The following is a 26,812-nucleotide window of genomic DNA, read 5'->3' as shown; positions in this document are numbered from 1 at the left end:
AAACTCTTCAACATGATACAGATGTCGAAGGGAACTGCAAACGATATGCAGTGGTGGTTAGCGAACCGTGATTGGGTCTGCGGTAGATCTCTCTCACTTTCCCAACTAGATCTGACAGTAGTGACAGATGTGTCATAACTGGGATGGGGCAGCCATCTAGAAGAGCTGGAGATCAGAGGCCTCTGGTCTCTGGCTGAATCCGGACTCCACATGAACCTGTTGAAAATCCGGGTGATCTGGCTGCATTGAGATCCTTCCTACCCTCCATCAAGGGAAGGCTATTGCAGGTGTCCACAGACAACACCACCGCCATTTGGTACTGCAACAAGCAGGGCGGGGTTGGGTCATGTACCTTTTGTCAAGAGACCCTGCGTCTCTGGACGTGGCTGGAACGTCGGGCATTTCTTTGGTGGTTCAACATTTGGCAGGTTCTCTGAATGCCAAAGTGGACAAACTCAGTCGAAAATGTTTAGCGTATCCCGAATTGCATCTCCATTCAAGGTGGTGCAAAGTCTCTTTCAGCAGTGGGAAGAGCCTTGGTTAGATCTGCTTGCCACCGCCGAGAACGTGCAGTTTCAGCAGTTCTGCGTGCTGGAGTTTTCAAAGGGGCTCCTGCTAGGCAACACTTCATCTTGAGTGGAGCTCAGTCCTTCTGTACGCCATTCTCCCATAGCACTCTTGCCCAGAGTTCTCAAGAAGATCAAGAATGACTGTACACAAGTCATCCTTGTGGCACCGGACTGGGCACAGAGAGTGTGGTAACCAAGCTGTTGAGCATGACCATTGGTCCTCCAATCAGGCTGCCCCTTTGGGAGGATCTTCTGTCGTAGCAGCAGGTTCCCCACCCGAACCTGTCAACGTTCTGCCTTCTTGCATGGAGATTGAGCTGCAACAGTTGTTAGATCTCGACCTTCCTCCCAAATTCTGTAATGTTATTTTTCAGATGGACATCTCTCCACTAAGATGGTCTACTCCAGCTGTTGGGCAAAATGTGTGGCTTGATGTGCAGAAAGACAGGTCGATACCCTTTCTGCGCCACTTTCTCAGGTTCTCTTTTTCATCCTTTCCCTTACCCAGCAGGGCTCTGCTCTCTGCACTCTAAAGGGCTAGCTCTCTGCTATTTCAGCTTTTCTGTGGTTGCCTAACCAGTCATCACTCTTCACATTTCCTATTGTAAATCGGTTTATGAAAGGTTTACATCATTTGTTCCCACCTATGCCCCAATAGGACCTCAACCATGTCTTCACTTTCCTTATGTGCGCTCCTTTTGAGCCCCTGCACAATTGTTCACTCAGGCTCCTTACTATCAAGACAGCCTTTCTCGCGGCTCTAACATCTGCCCAGAGGGTCAGTGAGCTTAAAGCCTTGTCATCCAAGCCTCTTTATCTGACCTTCTACCCAGGCAAACTGATACTTCGTATGAGGGCTTCCTTTCTCCCGAAAGTAGTCACTCCTTTTCATGTAGGCAATTCATCACTGCATACTTTTTACGCTTCACCGTATCCGTCCAAAGAAGAGGGGAGACTTCACCGCCTGGACCCAAAAAGAGAGTTGTCATTGTACCTTGACCGCACAAAAAAGTTTTGGGTGGATGACCAACTCTTCGTGTGGTATTTTGGAACGAAGAATGAACAGGCCGTACAGAAGTGCTCTGTATCACAATTTCCTATGCATTGGCTAAGAAGCAAACCCCTGAGGTTTTGTGTACTTATTCCACCAGAGCTAAGGTTGCAACCACTGCGTTGGAATACAGAGTTTCGGTCCTGGATATCTGCCATGCAGCAAGGTTGGCTTCCTTGCCCACGTCTACAAAGCAGTACTGTCTGGACATTCAGATCTGTAGGGATGGGCATTTTACCCTTTAAGTCTTGCAGGAATTTTTCTTGTGAAAATGACCCCCAGACCTACCTCTGGGGAGGTATTGCTTGGATATCTATTCTAAGGTAAAGAATCTGCTGCTTGAAGTCTCTATCAGATGAACAGGTTACTTACCTTCGGTAACGCCTTATCTAGTTGAGACTCTTATCTAGCCACAGATTCCTTACCAAACCACCCATCCTCCCCACTTTGCGAACAGATTTCCAGGGATAGGACTTTGCCCTTTCATGGCCCTGGTATTCCACACCTGTAGTCCGTGTAGTTCATGGCTCCGTGCTTCTTGCATGGAAAATCACAAAAAGTAACTGATGTTAGCGTGCTGGGGTGACACGTCACTTCCAACAATATTGAAGCCACCTACCTGCTTGCAGGGGTACTGATGAAGAAATATTTCCAGATCTACTCGATGCCTGGGGAGAATTCTAAGGTAAGGAATCTAATACTAGATAGTCTCTACCAGATCAAGAATTATCAACGGTAAGTAGCTTGTTCATTTGGTACTGGACAACATTCACCTTGGGGCAGAGCATTTGCAGGGACTAGAAATGACTTTGTGGACCTGCTCATCTGTACCCATCAACAAAGCCACGAGGGGAAACGTCACCCCCACATCCTTCACTGGTACTTCTATACATGTTGACCCCTCACATAGACCTATGTGCCCGCCCCCACATATGCAAAGTGCCAAAACGTCTCCTGCAGGTATCCACGCCCACAGTTCATGGGGAATGCACTGTGGATGACCTGCTTAGGGATGTTTGCCTATGCTTATCCGGCTTATGCTCCTCCTCCCCCTCCCCTTACATGCAAAGTGAGTCCATGATTCTCATCCTAATGGACCAACCTAAGCAAAATTGCCTTGGTATTCAATGTTTCTAGAGATGTCCGCTAGTTCCCACGAGAAGTTTCATATTCGGCCAGCTCAGACACCCAAGCTAAAATGGCTGAACCTAGTTATCTAGCACCTGAGTTTTTAGCATTCAGCCAACTGAAACTTCAGAAAAAGGCCTGCTTATCCTACCAGAGGTGCATAGTTCCACCACTCTCACTTGTTGTGCAGCCAAGTAGAAAATGTTCATTCACTACTCTCTCTAAAAACAATTAGACGCTTTCAAGATTCCTGTGCAGACGATTGTCTGCTGCCTCGTGCACTTGTTAATGGCAGGCTTTGCGTACACCTCCATATGCTTGCTCTTGACCGCAGTTGCAGCGTATGTCCAAAACAGAAAACATTGATCTCTATTTAGGGTTAAAGTCATCAAGTCCTTCATGGATGGTCTTAGAAGAGTAGTAGTTCCAAAGACTCACCCTGCACCTGTCTGCGACTTGAATGTGGCCCTCACTCGACCCATGGGCTATCTTTATAACTGCTACATTACAATGTGGCCTACTGTTCTTATCTTAGAAGGTGGCCTTCCTCATCGCACCCACCTCTCTCAGATGCGTTCACAAGGATAAGGTAGTTCTTTGTAGGAAACCGAAATTTCTTCCCAAAGTTGTCGCCTTTTCCCATGAACCAGACCATCTAGCTGTCCGATTTCTCCCCCCCCCCAAATCTCAGTCACTGGCAAAAAGAGCCCTTGACACTCTGGATCTAAAGAGGGTGTTTATGAATTCAGTTCATAGAACTAAGCCTTTTAGGAAGACTAATGAACTTTTGTAGCCTTTTTTTAAACCCCACAAGAGTCATGTTGTCTCTAAAACCTATATTGCAAGATGGACAGTTAAGTGCATGCAGACTTGTTATGCTGTAGCCAAGCGTGCGCTCCCAGTTCCCTTTAGAGCCCACTTTTTGGGCAGTAACCATTTAATGGGCATCTTCAAGGCTTCTACTTGGTCAAGACCACACATCTTCACCAAGCATAATTGTGTAGACATCTACAGACATCTGTATTATCTGCTCGCTACTTACTGCTTTGTGGAGGACTGCATTATAGTCTATGCAGAGCATGTGCATCTACAGCAATACATGCCTACAAACGGAAAATACTGGAAAATTTTAATTATACTGTAGCAATCTACTCAGAGTGTATAGTGCTGTAGATTCACATGTGCCCACCCTTCTCTTTGGAAGCCAGCTTTGATCACAGATGCTATTTTCTATGCCCTTTACTCCATTTATTATGCGCATCACATTCTTCGACAATGCACTCCACTTACACTACTCACCCCTTGAGCAGAAAACAATATGAGATGTAGCTAGTGTGCTGGCTCATTATAGACTAAGGGTGAAGCGGCAACATGTCTTGTGACTTTAACTTCTTCAAAATAAATAAACAACTAGGTCCAGCACACTATTGTGCATAGCAAGCCAATTTTAAGCACTGCACGCTGTAAACAAATGGTTACACATCAACACAGTAATTAATATTTTACACACACACACACGTGTGCGTGTGTGTGTAAATATATATATATATATATATATATATATTTTTTTTTTAGCTCTGTATTTCTTTGCGGTGTTACGCATTTTGTGGTACAAATGAAATTTCAGCTTTGATGTAACTAACCTTGCAGGACTTTGCTGTTGGCACGTCAGTAGAAGGTGCTATCCCAGATGTGCCCGCCTCACCTTTAACACCGTACCGTCGAGCGAAGTCGCTGGATAGAAGGTCTACTGAGTCTTCCATGACGGTGAGCTCTAGAATCTGTGCTTTAGGTTGGCCTGCATTTGAATGTTAGCCTGCCATGCAAATTCCTTCTTTGATTGACATTGCACTTAAAATTGTGATTAAAGTATTGAGGGATGCGTGAGCAGCAATTAAATTAAATGAAAGGACACATTGACTAAAACGACCCACCACTCAAATAGTAATGTAGGTGAGCTATAAAAAAACAAACTAAAATCCCAATCTTAAAAAGCATTAGTTACCTATGTTTAGTTCTTCCAGTAACAAGTGATCCATGTTGTAATAGTTCAAATAGGAGGGACCACATTTGTAGATTATGTACCATCCACTAGCAAGACCCCAGACTTTTTTTCTTTCAAAAGGCAATAAGAATATAATCCACAGCATGGGCCTATGATGCCACTAACCTTAGTCGTAGGTGTATGGCTCCATGGGGAACACTTGTCACATAGGGATCTATCGGAATGAGCCTGGGTCTCTTCTCTCATTGCAGTAGGAGTTCCAAACTTGAACTTTGTAGTCTGCCTAAAGACAGTAGTGTTTTCTTACCTTACCATCCTGTAGTCAAAACTTGTAATTTTCTGTCATCTCAAGATGCTGGGAGAGGATCCCACCCAGATAACGCTGTGATGTTAGAATAATCAAATCCACATCTAATCTTGACGGGAACTTTAGCGGCAGGTGCTGTACCTGTGAGTTCGCCTTTTATTGGCTCATCAATATTGTCACTAACTCCTACACCTGCTGGCTTGTACAGGGCTTCTTAATAAATATATTTTCACTGCACCTGGACAATTTGCTCTGAGAAAGCGGTTGTTGCATTTCCTCAGGTTCATGTTCTCCCTAATACTTGGTTGCTTTGTGCTTGGTTTCTGTTGTGTCTTCACCATGTTGGAGTTAATGGATGAGTGGGATCTTTCTTATTGCAGCCTGGGTACCAAACCCAGGGTACACACACATAAAAATGGGTGAAAGATACTTCAAGTTCTCTTGTAGGGGATTTCCATTTCTAATCATAAGCACTGAATAGACCAGTCCACGTACGGGGACACCAGAGCACTTTTTTACAATATATTTTCTTAAGTGTAGATGTTAAAATTTCTTCAGGAAGGCTTGCAGAGACACTTAAGAAAGAAAAATATTATGCAGCCTATAGGACTAGGCTACAATGGCCCAATTCTTCATCTTGTACTTAGAAAAGGGTCCAGGAGAATTATATATGTGTATAATTTCATGATGTTTTAATATAACAGCATAAATCTCTTTCACAAACCCTTTTTTGATAGAGCATAGAGATGAAGGAAAACAGGACGGAGTAGCCCCGTAAGCTGTCATTATATGAGCTAAAAATAGAGACTGTGCCTTTAAGAACTCAGGGACCACCAATATCTCATTATGCTGAGCAGGTGGCAGTTGCTTCAGTTCTTTTTTCCGGCTCCTGCTGACAGGACCCCAGAGCATTGAGCTCAGCCAATTTTGTCTTTTTTCCTCAAACATTTACAACTAAAACTTGTGACAACTATTTCATTCAATGATTTTTTGTCTCTCCCTGTTTCTTTCTGTTATTTTCTGACAGAAAAATTTAGATATAGATATTTTCACTGAGAAATGCCTTCTCTCTTTGAGGAGTGCCCAGCTTGTGGAAGAAAAAAGTCTCAAACAGATCCCATGAGGTGTGTATTATTTTCAAAGTGCACCATGAGCTACAGAGCAAAGTTTCACCTCCATGCTACCGAAGAGTGCTACAGCAGACGCAGTCTGATGGTGGGACTTCAGAGGGAGGAGTTGGTCAGTCCTCTACCAGGCCTCTGTCATCTGTCTCTGGAGGGTGTGCCAGGAAGACAACTTCAGAAAAATGCCATTTAGAGTGTGGACGTCGAGGAGAAGTATGGTGCCCACCTATTCGCCATCTATAGATGGTTCGAGGTCGAGGAAGCACCACAGATCAGCGTCGAGGCAATTAGTATCGATGTTGATAACATTGTTGACTCGTTTGACTTCCATCGACTACGAGGCCATCAAGACGGCCGCCGTCAAGATCTAGATCGATGTTGAGGCACTGTCGAAGTTCAAAAACAAGTTTATTTAGACAATTGTCCATAAAACCTTCTAAAAAGTACACATTAATTAAAACCTTTAAATGAACCCCCCTCCTCACCACCCTATCACCATTACATTTCATTTTTTTAAATTCTATTTAACAGATCGTAAGAACCGAGCAATCCCAACTGCCACATCTAAATATCGCACCTCAGACAGTAACTCCACCGCTTTGTTCCTATGAAGAGCATCATATTTAAAAAACAAAGGTCTTAAAAACTTGATCCGATTTGCAAGATAAAAAGCGCAGTCCATAAGAATATGCGTAATAGTGCATTTGGCTTTCAAAGGGCAGGGACAAAGACCACTATTATTTTGCACCTCAGTCCTATATGGGTGGGATGAATAGATTGGATTACATCCCACCCGAACCCTTAGGATTTCTTTTCTCAAACCTGGATCTGGTAACTGTGATAAATAAGGGAAAACACAATCCTGGCCAAATGATGCAAACGAGAAGCTAATAGATGATTTCTTCTTTAAATATAATAAATCCCATTGTTGTGACACCATAGCAGCAGATTCTCTCAATACGCCTTTGCCAGGGAAAGTGAGCCAGGATGTGACTGTACCACTGTTTAAATGGTGGTTCTTCATTGCAGTCATTCTGGTTCTAACTGCCTTTGCCCACATCCTTTCACTGCTTTAGCTCTCTTCCTAACACAATTTGGAAACTTTAACCACCTCATCATTCTCCAGCAGGGTGTCAAAGTATCTTAGAGCCCGAGTGGCGGCCGCCATGTTCCAAGAGACCAGACTGAACTCTCTCCTTATAGCCTGGACCATGGTACCTTGTGGGAGTGATAGAAGTCTTTTAAGCACTACCCCTTCCAGTCTGTCCCATTCATAGGTTGGATCAAGAGAAAACACTTCTCCCTATTGGTGAGATCTTCCCTTCATAGGCCTTTAATAATGGGATATGGGATAGCCCCCCGAATCTGCCATTGAATCCCGATAAACAGCTTGCCTGCAAGAGGGCCTTCTGCCTAGTGGCATCCCAATCTGCGCCCCAAGTCAGATTTCTCCTAAAAGTTAAACCCAGGTATGTATACTCAAGTCAAGTCAAGTCAAAAAGGCTTTATTTCGACATAAAAATATCTTAAAAAGCATACATACATATAAAATTCATTTTGAAGCATTAAGGATAAAACGTGTAAAAAGACCCCTTGCATGAAGAAATCAGCAATTCTTACTATTATTTTTTGGGGGAAAAATTGTATAAATTACCTAAAAAAGTTATGTTTATGAAACAGACCCAAGAAATAAAAACATGATTAAACAATTTGTCTAAGTCTTTTTGACCGAATCCGCCATGCCCACCCAAGATACTTCGAGGTGGCGCATGCATAAAATGAGCGAGTGTCTGAAAGTAATATCCTTAGTGCCACATTACAATGTCTTGTTCCCAGTGTAAGACACATGGGTTTTAGCCATTTCATCCGTGGAACTTTATAAGCAGAACACTCGAATAAAAAATGAGGGACAGATTCATGACGCTGTGGGCAGAAAGGGCACCACGGAGCAGTCTGGTGGGGAATTTTCCAGTGGCTTGTGAGTTCCATTAAGGGGAGAAGACCTATTCTAAATTTAAAATACAGGGATCTTTCCCATGGGGCTGAGATAATGTCCAAATACAGTTCTCTAATGGGGACATCTTTAGACTCCATAAAATTTCTAGTCGATTTACAAATCGTCACAGAAGAGTATCTTTTATTTGCCACCCATTTCCAGTAGAGTTGTTTTAACATTAATTTGGGGGGGGGGGGGCTGTCTGTTGATGCCATGCTTCTTCTAGGCCCAGATTGACAAGTAATGCTTTGATGTCCTTTAGCCACTTTATTTTTGCCCAGCCTGTAGATTTGATTATCTCCCGCAGGCCATCCGCATAACTTGAGAGCTCAGGAACTCTCCAGATGCGGGCCCACAGAAGCAAAGGGCGTAACTTAGCTTGGTCTTCAATCGCCCGACAGCCCATGTCCAATTGCAACGGCAGGATAGGGACAGAGGGACCGAGGGACATCAAACTTCTCAAGAAGATGTTCTCAGCTCGAGTAAGCTCTTTCATGCTTGACGTCCCCCAGAGTTCCGCCCCGTAAAGAGCGGCACTTACTCCTCTGGCCGAGTAAATGTCCATTACTGCTGCTATAGGTTTTGTGGAGGCTGCTCTCTGCTCTTTCAACAGGGCCCCAGTTACTCTTTTCAAACTTAGCAACATTTTGGTCAAGTGGTGGTCCCATTTCATGGAGTCCACCAGCCGGATACCCAGGTAATCAAACGTCTTGGTCCTTTCCAGTGCAACAGACCCCAATGTTGGGGGAGGGCCGAGTTTTTGCGGAGGATTCAGGATAAGATACTTTGTTTTATCTGTGTTAATACAGAGTCCTCTTTGCTTACAAAAGGCGTCAAAACCAGAGAGAAGCTGCTGAAGTCCCATCGGGGATTTTGACAGAAGTAAAGTATCGTCCGCAAAAAGCAGGGTAGGAATTAAACGGCCTGCCAAACGGGGTGCATCTGCTGGTATCCCGGTCAAGTAGTCCACCACCCCATTTACATAGAGCGAGAAGAGTGTTGGTGCAAGTACGCACCCTTGTCTCACACCTCTATTCACATCTATTCTTGAGGTCTTTTGACCATTCGGCCCCCAGCGAATTTGGGCATAGTTTTTTTCGTGGAACCTCATGATCAGGTGAAGCAAGTAGGGTGGCATGCCGAGGTCACACAAAACCTTCCATAAATTATTTCTGGGGACCAAATCGAAGGCCGTGCGGAGGTCGATGAAGGCCAGATATAAGGTACCCTTCCCAATCACGATGACCTTCCAATAGATCATAAGTAGCCTTAACGTTTGTTCAATTGTTCCTGTACCAGCTCGGAACCCAGCCTGGAAATCTGAAAGTATCTTGTTTTCATCTGCCCACTGCTGAACTCTGGCTAAAAGGACCTTGCCTGCTACTTTCTGCGAACAATCGATCAGGATAATCGGCCTGTAATTCGCTGGGTCTTCTCTTGAGCCTTTCTTGTGCAGAGGGACCACCTCCGCGGCCATCCATGAGGCGGGCAGGGGAGCACCCGCCATTGCAGCGTTTAAAACTGATGCGATTAGCATACTCCAGTTACCCAAGTCTGCACGAAGCAGGTCACCAGGAAGGCCATCGGGACCAGCCGCTTTGCGCGGAACAAGAGATTTTATGGCACCTTCCGCTTCTTTCCTAGTAAACAGGCTTTCCTCGTAGCTCCCATCGCCTCGAGAGATCTGTGGTAGAGCGAAGTCCATCACTTCTGCTACAGGTGCTGTGTACAATTTTGAAAAATGTGAATACCATAGATCCTCAGTTATGTTACATGTGATGACAGTGTCTATGGGTCTGTTTTTCTTGCGTAATAAGTCCCAAAAGCCTTTTGCATTTTTTTCACCACTGGCGACACGGAGTTCCTGCCAAAATGCGTCTTCCCAATCTCTCCTTGCTAACTTTAACTCTGCTTTGTAACTCTTGCGTTTAATGGCTGTTAGGGTAGCATCTCCACTTTTTACTGCCAATATTAGTGCTCTCTTTCCAGCACGACACTCTTTCGAGTACCAGCCAAATTTGCCCTGACGCTTATCAGGGTTGTTGTTTCCCTTTTTTATTTTAGCCTTGAATAGGTCCCCAATCGACGTCGAGACCTCGCTAAACATTACTGAAATATGATTTGGGCTGACAGGCTCATTTTCCAAAATGGCACAGGCCGCAGTGGTAACAGCTCGAATGCAAGAAAGTTTTTCTTCATCAATTGCCACTTTATCCCACTTTAATCGTCTTAGGCAATTTGAGGGAACCACCCCTCCCGAAGACATTAGCTCAGGTGCATCAAGGTCTCCACAAGCTAAGTGACTCTCCCACCACCAGCGTGTTAGGGATAGTGAAAGTGCATTGTGGTCACTGTCCAGGGAAGGTAGAACTATCATATCCTTCATGTGGGCCCACAGGGAAAAGTTTAGAAGGATATAATCTATCCTGGATGAGTGACCAACCCTATTATATGTATGTTCCCCCGCTAGGTCTGAGCGTGTTCTCCCGTTGGCTGCTCTCAAGCCATGCTCAAGTGTAAGGGAATTTAGCTGAATAATTCTGGGCGTCCATCTATTTATGATTGGAAGATCAAGTAACGGGACACCTCTCCTTGAGTCTTCGTCATACAGATCCAGAGATTCATCTGGCAATAGAGGCTCGAATGTACAATTAAAGTCTCCCATGACCATAATTAACGAGTCTCCGCTGCACTCACCTAGGGCTACCTCCAAAGCAGAAAGAGTTGGTGACAAGGCTCTCCCAGAAGCCCCACGTGTGTAGATATTAATAATCTCCAGTTTTTCAGCTTTCCTTGGGCATGTTATAGTTATGCGCATCAAATCTGGGGATTTTTGGGGATGATGATGTACTCTCCATCCTAAAGAAATATCTACCCAAACTAAGAGACCTCCATAAGGGCGACCTCTACCCGATGCTGGGATGCCTGCCGGGACAAAGAAGGTGGCATAACCCACTCTGTGCCTTGGTTCCACACACCACGTCTCTTGAAATGCACAGACTGAGTGGGGTTCAATGAGCGCCACCCAGTCCGGGGCATCCAACTTATTATTTAGGCCTGCCACGTTCCAGCTGATAGCTTTCAGGGTTGCATGATGCAAAGGCTCAGCGCAACCTACTTCCCTACCCTGTGTACCCAGAGTTTGTGCTCCATCCACTAACTCGATAATCTCAGACCAATCGCCTGAGAAGGGAGGCGTAATTGGATTGAGCGAGGGTTGGGGTGCAGAAACGTTAAACAAGGATGCCCGCCCAACTATGTGTGGTGTATTAACCCTAAGAGGGGGGGCATTAGTTACTACTATATCACCAAGTCACCAACCCCAGCCCTGGGATGGGGCTGCTTGGGTAGGTGTCCATGCCCTTGCTCTAACATCCAGGGTTGGGTTATGCGGGAACCATGCGCCTCTACCCCCGTCTTGCGAAAATTTCTTGTGCCCCATTAGAGGAGGGGGGTGATAGAAGTACCCCAGGTCCCTAGTTTGGATGTCGCAGAAGTTATAATGCGACTGCTGACTGCAAATCATACCTGCTGCTCTGGGATCGTTAAAATTGATCAGCACGCAGTCCCCCGTTAGATCCTTACGTCTATTTCCAATCCATCCCACACGTCGGACAAAGGCTATTCTACCATCAATGTGCCCTGGGAGGGGTCTATTTGCTTTGAGCCAGGAGAGCGTTTTGTGTTTAAGGTCAGAATACAACTCGCAAGAACCCTCTTCAAGCTCAGGAACCCCCGTTAAAATTACCACATAAGGCTTACAACCAGGGGGGAGACTAGCATTTGGGGTGTGCCTTCTTGCCCTATCTTTAGCCGGGGTTTTAGCTACAATTTTTGCTGGGGGGTTGGATACAACCTGTTTGGCAGGAATGGAAAGGGATGGGGTTGTATCGCCCTTCGTTGTAGTCGATGTGTTTCCTGCTGCCTTGGTAGTTGTCACTAAGGGCTTGGTGTTTGTGACAGAGTTGACCTTAAGAGCCTTGGGAGCTTGGGAACTAGATTTATTCCTTGAGCGGGCCAAACTAGGCACAGGGTTAAGAGTTTGTGGTGCATGTATGGTTCCACTATTGGAATGCTGCAATTGGGAAACCTTTCCCGGAACAGGCGTCTTTTGGCAAGACACAAACTCAGGATGAGCTATAGTGGCAGAGGGAGCTATGGAGACAGCACCACTCGATAGCCCTCCATTTTCTTCAACCTGAGCCTTGGCGTGAAATTTGACTAATGATTTCACAGCATAAAAGTTATCCAGCATTGACTGTTCAACTGTAGCTAGTTTGCGTGTGAGGCTGTCGATCTTGTCTACGAGGGGCAGCACCACAGACTTAATTAAGCTCTCAACCTGGGGGAAAATGCTGGTATCTAAAGAAGCCGACGGACCAAGTGTGCCCTCCAACGCGGTAGCTCTATTATGGGTCGTAAGGGATTTTTGGTATGGGACTTGATTAGTGCCAGTACCCCCTTTAGTCACAGTGTTCCTCTTTACTTTCCTATGTGGTTTTTGAGAGTCCCCCCTGCGGGGGCTAGCAAGACGCTTTCTCTTCTTTTGTTGGACTGATCCTAAGGCTGGATTCCCTACAGGGGTATTTTGCTGAGCCACGGCTCTAGGAGTGCTAACTTCAGTGTGTACAACTGAGGGTGATGAATTTGAAGCCTCGCTAGACAACGTGGGGGGACTAGGAGCTTTGTGGGTTGCAAAGTTGGAATCCAGAATTTGCTCCCCCAACGAGAGGTCAGTTAGGGCGGGTGAATTACAGTGTGTTGGGTCAAGAACTATGCTTGGTGCAGTGGTAGTCACCCTTTCTAAACTTGCCCTAATCCGACTCAATCTCTCATCAATGTTTGGGGAATCAATTATCACCAATGGAGTTGGGGAAACATGCGCAGGGCTAGGGGCTAGGGCAATGGCGCCTAAAGATGAACGCTTGTTGGACGTGCCCATGGAGTCCCAGGATAATCTTCGTTCAGCTAGGATTATCTCCTTTTCCACTATTGAGACTGCTCGGGTTATAAATTGGTCCATAGTACCTATGACAACGTCTCCCGCGGATTTCTTTATTTTACTGGAACGGGTACCTGAAGCCATTCTCCCGTTAATTGCGTGTCCACTTTACGGAGCCAAGAGATGTGGCCCGGCCCGGCCTCTTCTGGCCCCTGATGGCCTAAGATGGTCCCGCCCTTGTCCCGGGCTTCTCCCGCGATACTCCCGCGTGCTCCCGCACAGCGGGGGCTGGGCGTTCCTTTATGGGGGCGTGAAGCGAGTGGTGGGAGGGGCAATCGGTCTGCAGGTGTGCCGTGGCGCAGGGACTCCTGGTTAGTTGAGTCCCCGCGGCATCACCGGCAGCGCTGGTGTGCAGAGCGCGACCCTGCTCCCTGATGTCCTTCCTGGGGGCTGTGAGCAAACGTGCTCCCAACAGCCTTACTCTCCCAAACTGCGACGCGGCACCCGCGCAGCGGGTGCGGCTAGCTGTAGATGAAGACAGGAGGCGGCTACAGCAAAACTCTACAGCACACGTGGGAAGACGCCGGTAAGCCCTCGGCGTTTCAGTGTCCCCTGTATGGTATGTATACTGATACACTTGTTCCGCCACCTGAGAATCTAGATACCCGGAAAAACTCTGCACTTTTTTCCCGAAAATCCTAATTTTATTTTTTTCCAGATTTATGCAAAGCTAGTTCTGCTTACTGTTAGAGGCCAATGCGTTAAGTTTCTTCTGCACACCAATTGGAGTATAGTCCAGTAATACCAAATCATCTGCATAAAGCAGACAAGCGATATGCTGGTCCCCAATTTTAGGCGCGAAAGACTTTGATTGGGAAATAACCGTTGGGAGGTCAGCCAAAAATAAACTAAAAAGTAGGGGTGCTAAAACACACCCTTGATGCAGGCCATTGTCGATTGAGATTCTTTGGGACAACCGTCCTGACTTGTCTAACTCCACCTGAGCCCAGTTGCCAGAGTGCAAGGATTGAAGAGCCCCAAGAAGTTATGGTGGTAATTTCCAAGCAGCAAGTTTTCCCCACAAAATATCCCTGTCAACAGAATCAAAGGCTGTCCGGAAATCTACAAAACAACTGCACAATCTATGATTTTCCTCCAGAGCCTTACGATTAATAGCCCACAAAGCAAAGCAGTGGTCTATGGTGGAATGACCCTCCCGAAAGCCCCCTTGTTCTAGAGGGATTCTCTTGGTTTCAGTGGCCCATTCTTCAAGTTTGGCTAGTATAATCTTGGAGAATATCTTTAATGAAATAACCAAGAAGCTTATAAGCCTATAATGTGTTGGGTCTGTCCCACTCCCTTTTTTTAAAATCGGTTTCACTATAGACCCCTTCCAGGTAAAGGGGTAAATGCCAAACCCTGCAACCCAACGAAACAAGGTAGAATAAATTGTTGCTCACCAGACACTATTTGTTTTAATTATTACTGCCGGGACATTGTCAGGACCAGCGGCACGAGAGAGTTTTGTTCTCTCAATAACTGCCTTAACTTCCTTCACTGAGAACCAGTTGGCTGGGAGGGTTTGCCCATAGATATGCTGAGGGCCATGTGAACCTAAAGGTCCCCTGTATAGCTCCGTCAGATAAGTGGCCCACTGTGCTTCCGGTATCATGCAGGTCAGAGTCCCCTACTTTGGACATTAGACTCTTTGACCTTTGTCCAGAATTTATGCTGATCATTTAATAGTATAATCTCCTGCATCTCCTCCTACTTCCTATAATAAAAAGCTACCTTTTTCGTCTGCACAAGGGATTTATATTGGCGTTTAAGTTTGATCAGCTCTTGGGTAGCTAAGGGAACGAAATGACGCCTAGCACCGTCGAAGATTGACGTCGAGGCACACTGACGTTGAGGTGCCATTGTTGATCACAGTCGACAAGCAGGTGGAGGTCGTTTGAGGTCAAGAACTCTTCTGACGTCGTCTAGGCTACAGGAGGCAAGAAAGATAAGAAGGCGTATATAACCCTCCCCTCTGATTCGGAGTACTCTAGAGCAGTGGTTCCCAAACTTTTAACTCCTGAGGACCCCCACTGAATCACTACTGGAAGCCGGGGACCCCCGAGCAATTTGTACAAATGAAATTTCAAAAAATGAAAACAGTCATTCGCAAAAAATACACAAACAAGTACACAGCAAATAAATACTTGCATTACTAAAGGTTTTATTTTATATTGAAAATTTGTAAAAATCAAAACATTTTAATGGGAAGGATGGTGCTGCATCTTGGCCTCATTAACAAGCAAGTGGTCTTTTAAAGACCTGTGATGTACTCTGGTGCGACTGTATGTCAGCCCAGGAAGCTGTCTCAGCCCGGGCTGCCACACACGACAGGGGAGGAGGGGGGCTGAAGCCCTTTGAGCCCAATGGGCGTTGCGTGCCTGGTGTGCACTGCAGAAGGTATGGCCTGAGGCTGGAGCCCAGTGCCAGGAACTCACACTATTGCAGTTTAAAGTAGGTAAGTGCTTGTGATAACCTATGAATGCTTGAAGTGTAACTCATAGTATTTGAATGTCACTTAAAATTACACTGAAATTCGGCCGCGCTTGTTCGTCATTATCTTCTGTTCACCCTTTGTTCCTTTCTTCCCTCGTTTCCCTTCTCCCCAGACACTACTTGCCCACCTTTCTGTCTCTTGACAAAGTCGACCTTCTTTCATAATACCTACTTACCTCACACTTCCCCCCCCCCTTTCTTGCAGTCTTTCATGCCTTCTAGGTCTTGCGTTTGCAAAGATTTTGGTTGTAGTAATGCTTTGTTGGACGGTTGCCCCATTCACAAGTCAGTGTGCCAGCCCACTTTAGCTAATCTCACTCAGTAATTTGCACATAGTACTTATTTCCAGACTGTAATAAATGTGTATTTCGTGACACAAAAGCTTCCAACCAAAGATGTTTTTTAATATTGCCTTGTCCCCCGGTAGCTCCCTAACAAAGTTTTACAGAGAACAAAATAAGCAATGACAAAGTCAAGACTCGCAGGCAGTGCCGGGCCTACTGACTATGACAATGCTTAGTTCTTCTAGCTTCCTCTTGATGACGTTTGGGGGCCCACTTTAAATGTTTTACGGCACCTTTTCTTCAATGTCAGTGTCTATTAAGTGGTCCTGATAAGGGAGCATATTCCACAACCGTTCAGGCATACACAAATAGGTGTTTTAACAATCTCGATGCATTGTACGTAACCGAAACATGGACTGACGAAGCATCGGCCCCAGACCTGGCTACGGCAGTTCCACCTGGTTACACTGTCCATAGGCAGGACAGGGTGAAAAACAGAGGTGGAGGTCTGGCCATCATAATCAAAGATCATTTTGAAATTCGTACCTCCCCCATTCTGGCCTTGTCATGTGAAGCCCTACATTTTATAATAAAATTCACTCCGTCCTTCAGTTTCAAGGGAATACTCTTATACCGTCCCCCGGGGTCCAGAGCTGCGTTCCTGACCAACCTGGGGACGATAACTGAATCTATAGCCACAGATGAGTCCACCACGGTCATGGGCGATTTTAATTTCTATCTCGAGAAACACTGTGACAATGATACTATCTCTCTCACGTCAGACCTAGAATTAATAGGTCTCAGGCAATTGGTCAACGCCCCGACCCATCAAGCAGGACACACGCTAGATGGTATCTTTACTAATATCGAAAAGCTACATGTGACCGATATTCTCCCAATGGCATGGACAGACCACGCGGCCATATTCTTTAGCATGACCATCAAAGACTCGTTGAGCAAAAAGACCCCTCACCTCAAGCCTGGTCCTTTCAAAGCCTGGAAGGACTTAAATTACGATAACTTAAACACACTACTAACTAAACTTAAACCAGATCTGTCCAACGATCCCAGTGTTGCCACACATCAATTCCATGAATGGCTGAGGGTTGCCACCTCAGAACTAGTACCAACTAAATCCCACTCTAAGAATAGGAATACTCCAACAGCCCAATGGTACACCAAAGATTTAAAAACACAAAAACAATTAACAAGGAACAAGGAAAGACACTGGCGACGAGATTATGATAGCGAAAGTAAGGATGTATACAAACAGGCTCTAGCCACCTATAAATCCATGATAACAGCAGCAAAAAAGCTCTTTTTCTCTAAACATATAGAACTAGCCAAAAATTCCAGCAAACAGCTATACAATATAGCTAAAACATTATCCGGTAACACACCAGACCTAACTCCACCACCCTCGCAATTCTTATGCGATGCTCTATCTGAGTTTTTCTTTGAGAAGGTAAATAACATCTACCAAACTTTCACTTCAGAATCAAGCACCACTAGTACCCCCCCTCCTTCGATCACTCTGAGCAATCCTCTAACGAGCTTTACTCCCTTAACCACTGACCAAACTAGGATCATACTGAACTCAGTTAAATCAGGTTCAGCCTTAGACCCTTGCCCCACCTCGGTGTTAACCTCGGTTGCAGACACCATTATTCCTGTCATCACCCATGTCTGCAACTCAATACTGAGCTCCGGGCTCTACCCGGTCGCCCTGAAAAACACTTTAATCAAGCCTCTACTAAAAAAGGTTAATCTGGACAAACAAGAGCTGAAAAATTATCGGCCTATAGCCAGTCTCCCTTTTCTAGCCAAAATCACGGAGAAAGCTATGAACCAACAGCTATCGGACCACATAGAGAGAAATAACCTGCTTGATGACACCCAGTTTGGGTTCCGCAAATACCATGGGACGGAAACCGCTCTCATTAAGGCAGCAGATGATATTAGAACCATCCGGGACCAGGGAGGGACAGCCTTGCTGGTGCTTCTGGATCTTTCTGCAGCATTCGACACGGTTGACCACAAGATCTTGGTCAACCGTGTCGAAAGGATGGGCATCCAGTCCACCGCGAAAGATCTACTGACTTCTTTCCTGGCTAATAGAACCCAGGCGGTCACTCTCGGCCCATTCCAATCTGCCAGTCCGTCGTTGCCGTGTGGGGTTCCTCAAGGCTCATCCCTAAGTCCGACACTTTTTAATATCTATGTGTCGGACCTTGCTAGTGTCATCAAAGCACATGGGATGAGTCTAACCTCATACGCCGACGACACGCAGCTGGTTCTGGCCATCAAGGGTGATGGTCTGGAGGTGGCCGAACGGTTCCAAGCTGGTATGACGGCGACAGGTGAATGGATGGCAGGTAACTGCCTAAAGTTAAACTCCGACAAAACGGAGGTGGTCATCTTTGGCAAGCTTTTACCATCTTGGCCCACAGCTTGGTGGCCATCAACTTTTGGCACTCCACCTTGTCCCGCCTCCAAGATCAGAAATCTGGGAGTCTTGTTTGACGACCAACTCAACTTTATGGCACATGCCAACAAGGTAGCCTCTACGGCACATTATAAACTCAGGATGATAAGAAAAATCCTGCCTTTTTTACCTGACACGGCCGCTAAGACCCTGGTCACATCACTGGTACTTACCTCCCTTGATTACTGTAATGGCCTCCTTTTAAATGCACAAAAAAGAGTCACCAAAAAATTACAGATTGTACAAAACGCGGCTGCACGCCTGCTATCCAAAAAACCCAAATTTACTCCCATCTCAGATACGCTGAGAACCTATCACTGGCTGTCTATCCAAAACAGGATAAAATTTAAAGCTATGTGTATAGTGTATAAGGTAATGCAGGACCAGGGGCCTCGCTTCCTCAAAGATCAATTAAAACCCTACATTCCAGCTAGAACACTCCGCTCCTCCACACTCAATCAACTAATCACTCCACGCAGCAGAACAGCTACTTGGGGCGACCGTCGCTTCCCTGCTGCAGCTTCCAAGATCTGGAATTCCCTACCTTACTATGTTAAAGCCAGCTCATCACTCCTACAGTTCAGGAAACAACTAAAAACTTGGTTGTTTGACCAGTAATTCACATTCTCAGCCCTCCGTACCGACTTCTTAGGATAGACATTACTGCAGTCTAGCGCCGAGACGCCCACGGGTATTTGGTTGCGCTCTAAAAATGCCAGTAAATAAATAAATAAATAAATTTTACACAGGGGCAGCTTGTAGCTCCCTGAAGACCCTAGCGACTGGTTCCTCCAGGTTCAGACCCTTTTTATTTTTTGCATATTTTGTATAGCCCGAACTCGACCCGAAGGTATCGGAGCTCTTTACATGAGCACCGTATTTACATTACAAATTCAGGCACGGGGAGATTAAGTGATTTGCCCAGTAGCAGCATAACACATCTCGCTATTTTTTGCAAGTATTCCTCATAGACTTAAACAGCTATTATTCCCTCTAGTTATTACCCTCACATAGACTAACTCCCCTGCATAAATGTAAACAGATGTCCTCCCATGATGCTATTTGTAGTGACTGCAGCTCTGCTCATCTTCATGCTGTCGCTCGTCTTTAAAGTAACCAGATTGCAATCAGGCCAATTAGGAGGCTGGAATACCGCAGTACAGAGAGCTGGGTGATTGAATGATAACGTGACCTGCTAGGCCACGCTGCAGCTGCCAATATTAAACCTGAAGACATCAGTATATTATCATAAGAGTAGAGAAAACGCACGCACTGCTGTCCGAGTGTGACTTCAATCACCCTTCAGCTTGCACTAAAGCGGAATGGTGATTGGCCAGTGTGGTGTTGCTGCAATTCTATTGTAGACTTGCCGCCCTGGCGCCAGCTACTTTCACACCTCTTAAGTGCTGTGAGGGTGCATGGGCGTTTCGTTTTTTTACAACAACAGTAGGCAATCAAGTCCTGCGGACCCCCTGGGAATGTGACACGGACCCCTGGGGGTCCGCGGACCACAGTTTGGGAAACGCTGCTCTAGAGCATATTCCCCATGTGTCCTAACATGTTCACCAGCAAAGTCTCCTCCTCCATGGCCTTCTCCACCATGGCCTCCGACTCCACCTCGGCCTCCGACTCCACCTCCTCCACCACCGCCTCCAACTCTACTTGCACTGGTCACTCTAGGACACAGATTTTGCTCCAGATCGCACCATCATTCTAAGCGTGATCGACACAGCCCAAGGAGCACTTTTTCTTCTTCTTCTAGGCACTCCTGCCATCATTATCATTCACCATGCAGATCTCAGTCAAGATATCATACGGACACGTCTTTCACTTCTACTGGAATATACTCCCTAATGCTTTCAGACTCTTCACCTCCACGCATATCACCAGTGGATGATGTCACGACATTTCAAGAGATCCCCGTGAGGGGAACGGCGAAACTTAACATACCTATGTCGACTCCAACACCAAGAACATCAGTCATTTTTTTTACTCTACATCACAGGTCAGCACCGGAGCCTTTGCTGCCTCTAGTGCCAGGTCTCCTAGAACCTACTATGGACCTCTTCCTGACACCAGCCTCATTTAAGCCAGCTCCATCCGAACAGATCCTACACCATATTTGGTGATTATAGTTGCAGCAAAGAAGCAACATGCCACTACTCCCACTTCTACAGTGCCTCCCTAGAAGAAGAGTTGGATGTTATACTCTGTGGGTCGTAAAGTGTGCACTACAGCAGCAACCACCAATAAAGCAGCCACTGCCACTGCTCTTCTAGGCATATACTACCGGACACTGTGGTAATCCATGAACCAGTTTGCAGAACATCTCCCTATAAATATGATGTAACACTTCATGGAAATCCTAAATGAAGGATTAATGGTATCTAGTCAAGTCATTAATGCTACAGCAGACTGTTTCCTATAAGCGGCTCATGAGTACTGCCTCCGTGTTGCTCATAGAAGGCATTCTTGGCTCTGATTTACATCCCACAAGCCAGATTCACAGCAGAGGATATTAAATCTTTCATTCTCTGGTACCTCTCTATTTGGAAGCCATACGGACGATGACATGGCATATATGAAGGCAGAAAGGGAGAGACCCTACAACCCTGCTTCTATTCCCAGAGGGTTCAAACCCCTTGCTAGTGTCAGGGGCGCCAGTAAAGTGATGCACAACAACAGCACCAACGTCCCTATCAATCATACCAAAGATAGTCCATACTGTTACTAAATGAAATATGTAGTGTGAAAGGAGTGTTTCCTTAATTAGTAAAACATTTTTTCATCAGTCATAAACACAAAACGTTAATTAATGATTGAAGTGCATACAATATCCCCAAAAACTTTGAAGCGTGTACTTAATTGGTAGCCTCTAGAAGAATTTATGTAGTTCCATCTATATGTACTTAATATGTTTTTTCATCTGCATATGAAGGATCAAAGTCATGACTAAAATTCCATTTGGAATGCTTATATTGTCCCACTATTATATATTCTGTTGTCATTACTGCAACTCATGTTAACAAAAGTGTGATATTAAGTGCACTGAGTGATATGAATGAAAATTTGTCTTACAACGTGAAGGTAGGTTCCAATTCTATTAAGGACATGGAGGTGAGGATTATGCTTTTGTCTTCCTTCACTTTATTGACTATAAAGTTCCAACAGCAGCTATCAACAAAAAAAACTCAGAAGAAAAACACTGCCATGAACCATAGAGAGAAACCATAACAGTCCACAGTCCTTTCAGTGTCAATGACGTCAGGCCACATAGTCATTATTCACTGGCTGGACCTCCTCTTTCTCCGTGCGAGTCACCCCAAAGGATTCACCTCACTGGTCCTGTTTTAAACAGTCAGTCCCTGAAAAGAGAGGTAGCATAAGGGACCGGACAAATACTGTTTGAACAGCGAACACTGAAAAGCGTTCTGTCAACAAAAGCAGAGAGGCTTGAACATGACACTTAAAAATCAATTTCCAGTACATTTGAACATCACAAACTGCTTGCTTACCACCATACAGGGAGGGTTCGCATCAGAATGTGTTCCGGTCAGGATAATCCTCACCTCCGGTTCCTTAATAGAATTGAAACTTACTTTCACATTGTTAGGCAAATTTTAATTCTATGTCGGGACGAGAGGCTCTGGTTAATCTAGTTTAAAGCTTATTTACCACTAATTGAGCAACTTCTATCACTGGCTTGAAGTAGATCCTCTTGAAGGTCGAGTCTGAGGACCAGTCTGCTGCTTGCAGAAGGTCTTCCAAACGCGCGCCCCCAAGCCGAAAGCCTTAGATGCCATGGCTCCCCTGGCCAATTGGGCCTCAAATTACTTGGTGTCAATGCCCCCCCTCTTGCATTACCCACCACACCCACCTGGCTATGGTGGGGGGATGAGACTGCTTTGTGGGTCTTTTTCAGAGCAATAAGCCACTGACGCTCACCCGGAGGGCGGAATTCTTGAGTCAGTTTCTAGTAAGCCTTCAGACAGTGTACAATGCATAATTTAGGGGAGTCTAGGAATTCCGGGTATGAGACCATGCGGGTGAGCAACTTGGTGCGACCACCCGTCCGGGGAGAAAACCCTTGCAGTAATGTCCAGGGCCCTCACATCGAAAACACTCCTACAGAAGATCAAGCATAACACCATCTCCAGTGTGGCCGAGAGCTCATTTAGAGAGAGCGATTTATTGGGTTGCCAGAATAAGAACAGGTTCAGGACCAAATTGACATTCCACAAGGCTGAATAGCGTGGTTCTGGGGGTAAGGTGAGACAAATCCCATGCAGCAGCCTGCAAACGAAGGGGTGCTCCCCCACCGGACCCCCCTATCTGGCCGTGCCCTGCCGAGATATCAGACGTGATTGCATTGATGGAGCTGTAGGCCAAGCGTTCTGTGGCCAGGTCAGACAGAAAATTCAAAATCTGTATGATGTCCGCGACCACGGATCCAAGTTCCTTCGCAGACACCAACGAACCCATTTTGTCCAGGCGTAACAATGTTTGGCAGTGCTGTCCGCCCACACCTTTGACAAGAAACGCTCAGCTGGTTGCAAAAGGCCTGGAAGAGTGGTCACCAATAAGACAAGACCGCTGGGTTCTAAATATTGTTCGCAATGGAAATTTTCTGAGGTTCATAAGTCCTCCACTGTCCATGCCTCCAAAACCATCCCAGTTTTCAACTACCACTGTTGCGATCGAAGGTCAACATCCTCATACAAAAAAGCATACGATGGAACCTGTTCCTCACCAACACGAAGGTACAGTTATTTATTCCAGGTACTTTCTGGTCAAGAAGAAAGGCGAGAACAAATTCAGACCCTTCTCGACCTCAAAACAGCCAACAAGTGGATTCAGTGAGAAATGTTCCGGAAGCTGGCATTATACTAAATTTATCCCCAACTACACCAGGGGAATTGGCTCTGTTTCATCGACCTTCAAGACCCATACATATACCAATCACCTGAAAGCATCGAAAGTTCTTGAGGTTCGTATTGGGGCAGGACCATAAGCAGTACCAAGTACTTCCATTTGGCCAAGTCAGCACCCAAGATATTCTCCTAGTGCATTGCGGTAGTTGCTGCCCATGTCAGAAGACACAAAATATTTGTATACCCATACCTAGACGATTGACTAATCAAGGCGCCCACATGTCATGAAGCTCAGCTTCATTACAATTGGACGTGCAATCTCCTATAGAGATTAGGCCCGCAAGTCAACCACGAGTCAAGCTCTGTCCTGGTTCACACCTTAAATGATCTGGGACCTTTCATCGACACAATAGAGGCATAAGCTCAAAGCACTATCTGCTTTGTAGGTATTCCAGATTTCATTGACAGACAAGGCTAAACTCCGATGGTTTGTGGCTCAGAGACATATTTATGACTGTATTTATGATATCAGACTTAAGACTCCCCGAAGCAAAATCAGCTTGTTAGTTTATATTTTTCCATAGAGTATATTATACGTGGGCTTAACTCTTCAGAATGGGGTGGGGTGTGAATCATCTACAGTATGTCTCAAGTGTTTCACACTACCTGATACATTCCTATATACCACCTTGGAGTCCCTGGTCATCCAGAAATTCTGTGCGGAGCTCCTGAAGGAATTTAGGCATTGACAGAAGTACTTGACTGGCAAATCGCATCCATACCAACATCGACCCTAACATCTTTAAAGATACTGATGGTAACCTACCCTAAAGATTCTCTTGCGTCTAGGACTGTAATGGCCCAGCATATCCTAACCCAACAGTTTTCAGACTGGTTAGTATGTCTTCACTTTCACTACACCATCCTGAATGCTGCCTTATTTTACCAAGCTCTCATGTTTCTGCAAGTTTAGTCCTTTAAGAAGAGCAGGTGGTTCTCCTGAGAGGTACTTTAATGTTGTCACGATTGGTAACCACCACCTCTTTCCTAAATGCTTCTTTTCCTTTCTCAGGCTTTTTGTTACTAATTCAAAGGGAAATAAAACCCATGGCACCACCCTAAATTGCTACCCTGTGACATTACCTGGGTGTACTGTTAAGCCATGAAGCATTTTTCTAGCAGCTACTTGTCTATGCGACGTCCTGAATCAACTGATGTGTGATTTTGAGTGTGTAGGATACAGGATGTAAAAAAGCGATTACACAAGAAGTAAGTTCCATATCAATAGTAGTGATGGAAATGATAAGAACCAGTTTGATTGATCCACTTTCACCATATAGAAACTCTGAATTAGATGTGCCTGATGGCGCCTTGGGGTTGCTGCTACTTAATGCTTTCACCATAGAATTTGAATTATGTATGTGGATCCTGTATTCTGCAAACAGTGGTCAATGACTCTTGTTTCTCACTTTTCTCCCCTCAGATAAAAGCAATGTTTCAAAGTCAGGGCCTGTTAAATATAGTCACATTTTGTGACATTTATAGGTTGTATTTCCACTGACATCTGGGGACATTGAGTGGCAAGACTCCAGAAAAGAGGCAGGACATCACGTAAATGTAGTTGGAATGCCAAAAACATGTATTCATTTACGGGCAAGTGCTAGAGGTGATCCTAATTTTCAGGATAGGATGTGTACTGAAGTGGCTTTGTACAATTCCTGATATGTGTACAAACTGCTACTGTATCCCTCGTGGGTAAAAGTGATTCAGAAGCACTGACCACAGTCTGATTATCGAGGTATTGTGACGGTAATGTCGCCTGCATGATAAACAGGCATATACTTCCTTTGAGTCAGACCGCAAGGGATACAGGTATACTAACTTTTATTTTGTCTATGGTATCACACTAATCTGGCCTGTGTCTGGTATTGCAAGGTTCAGCATCTGTCTGTTATCCCAGAGGTACGCACTGTGTGCCCTCATATTTTGCTATAGCCTAACTGTCTTTTACTTGGGTACATTACATAAAGCGGTAGGTGGGATGGGAAAGTCCCTCTCTTGCACGGTAGTGGACTTGCCCCCTACCCAGAGTGTCCCAGCTACAACGATTCTTGGATCAATGGTGCTGATTTTTGTAGTCCTGGACGAACACGGATCATTCATGTGCACATAGGCTTGTTTCACAGATTGGGAACCCCTCCTGGTCCAACAAGTTTACAAAGTGCAGCCCTCATGGTGGTGAAAGGCTGCTGTGTTTACCAGGAGTTAAGTAGCACCAGCGCGTTGGTGGCAGCTTGCTGTGGTGTGATCAGTAGGAGGGGACAGACCCTTTTTATCTGTGTCACTGGAGTAGAGCCAGCACTCTCACACATGTAAAGTTTTGCTGCTGTGTGCGTAACTTACCCATGGTCTAAATCAAGTTAGCATGTAGCACTGTGCAGCACCCGTGTGGTTGCATGTGTGCTGTGTATGTGTGCCTATGAGGAGTCAAATAAATGAAAGCCTCTGTGTTCCATTTTGTGAGACCCAAGGCTGACTGGAGGAGCATGAGCAAGTAGAGGTCTCCCCTCAGACAGATTTGCGAATGTGAAGTGTGCCTATGAGTGGTATAACACATTAAGGATGTAGTGTTGAGCAGTGCATGCATGTTAAATGGATGTATGTGTGCCTATGAGTAGTACAGTACATGACAGATACAGTGCTGCACAGTGTGTGCATGTTAAATGTATTGTATGGGTGTATGTGTGGCTGTGAGTTGTACTGTACAGCAAGGATACAGTGCTGTGTGGATGCTGTATGAATGCACTGAATGTATGTGTGCCTTTGGTACAATACACAGAAGAGTCTGGGTTCCATTTTGGCCAACCCAGGGCTGTCTGTAAATAGAGGCATTCTCCCAGACAGATTTGTGGATTGCTACATTCCTATGAGATGGGTGGGAGATGGACTGAGGAAGGAGAGCAAGTCTCACCAGCACCCTTCAAAGAGTGCTCTTTGCTTCTGAGAGAGGTCACTGGAACGGGGCTTGGGTACTTCTTAGGACGCCGATGGGGCTGCTGAGAGAATCACAAAGAGTTTGGCTGGTCTTTCTCTTGCGCTCGCTCTTCTTCTCTCCACCTTCTCTTTCTCCTCTTCCCTCCCCATCTCTCTCTCCTCTTCCCTCCCCGTCTTTCTCCTCTTTCCTCTTCTTGTGGGTGTGTGTCTCTCTCCCTTTCTCTTCTCTCTCTCTCTCTCTCTCTCCTCTCCCTCCTTTTCTCTTCTCTGTCTCTCTCTCTCTCTCTCTCCTCTTCACTCACCCCTTCTCACTCTCTCTTGTTACTGGATGTGGGGATTAACAATTATTGCACGTTCATTCAAGCCACAACAGCATGAAAAGTTTCTGTGGTCTCTAATCCTCCCTGTATCTACTGAAATATTGATTATTAAGTTGGATTTCTTACTCTTTTGTTTTCATATGGTTGTTGCAACCTACCGTACACATGCCACCCAAGGTTTAT

General features: G+C 45.5%; 1 protein-coding gene across 3 annotated transcripts in view; it reads left to right on the top strand.

The window, feature by feature from the left end:
* Positions 1-26,812, top strand: part of MPRIP (myosin phosphatase Rho interacting protein) — an 845,921-nt gene that overhangs the window by 439,536 nt on the left and 379,573 nt on the right. For all 3 annotated transcript variants that reach the window (XM_078665226.1, XM_078665225.1, XM_078665227.1), the window contains exon 9: positions 4,399-4,515. In XM_078665226.1, the coding sequence (XP_078521352.1) occupies positions 4,399-4,515 (117 nt within the window). The remainder of the gene's footprint in view (positions 1-4,398; positions 4,516-26,812) is intronic.

The sequence above is a fragment of the Lissotriton helveticus genome, chromosome 10 (assembly GCF_964261635.1).
Source record: "Lissotriton helveticus chromosome 10, aLisHel1.1, whole genome shotgun sequence".
In the NCBI taxonomy this organism is placed as follows: Eukaryota; Metazoa; Chordata; class Amphibia; order Caudata; family Salamandridae; genus Lissotriton; species Lissotriton helveticus.
The sequence above is the reverse complement of the archived record's forward strand: the minus strand, read 5'-3'. Positions and strand labels throughout refer to the sequence as shown.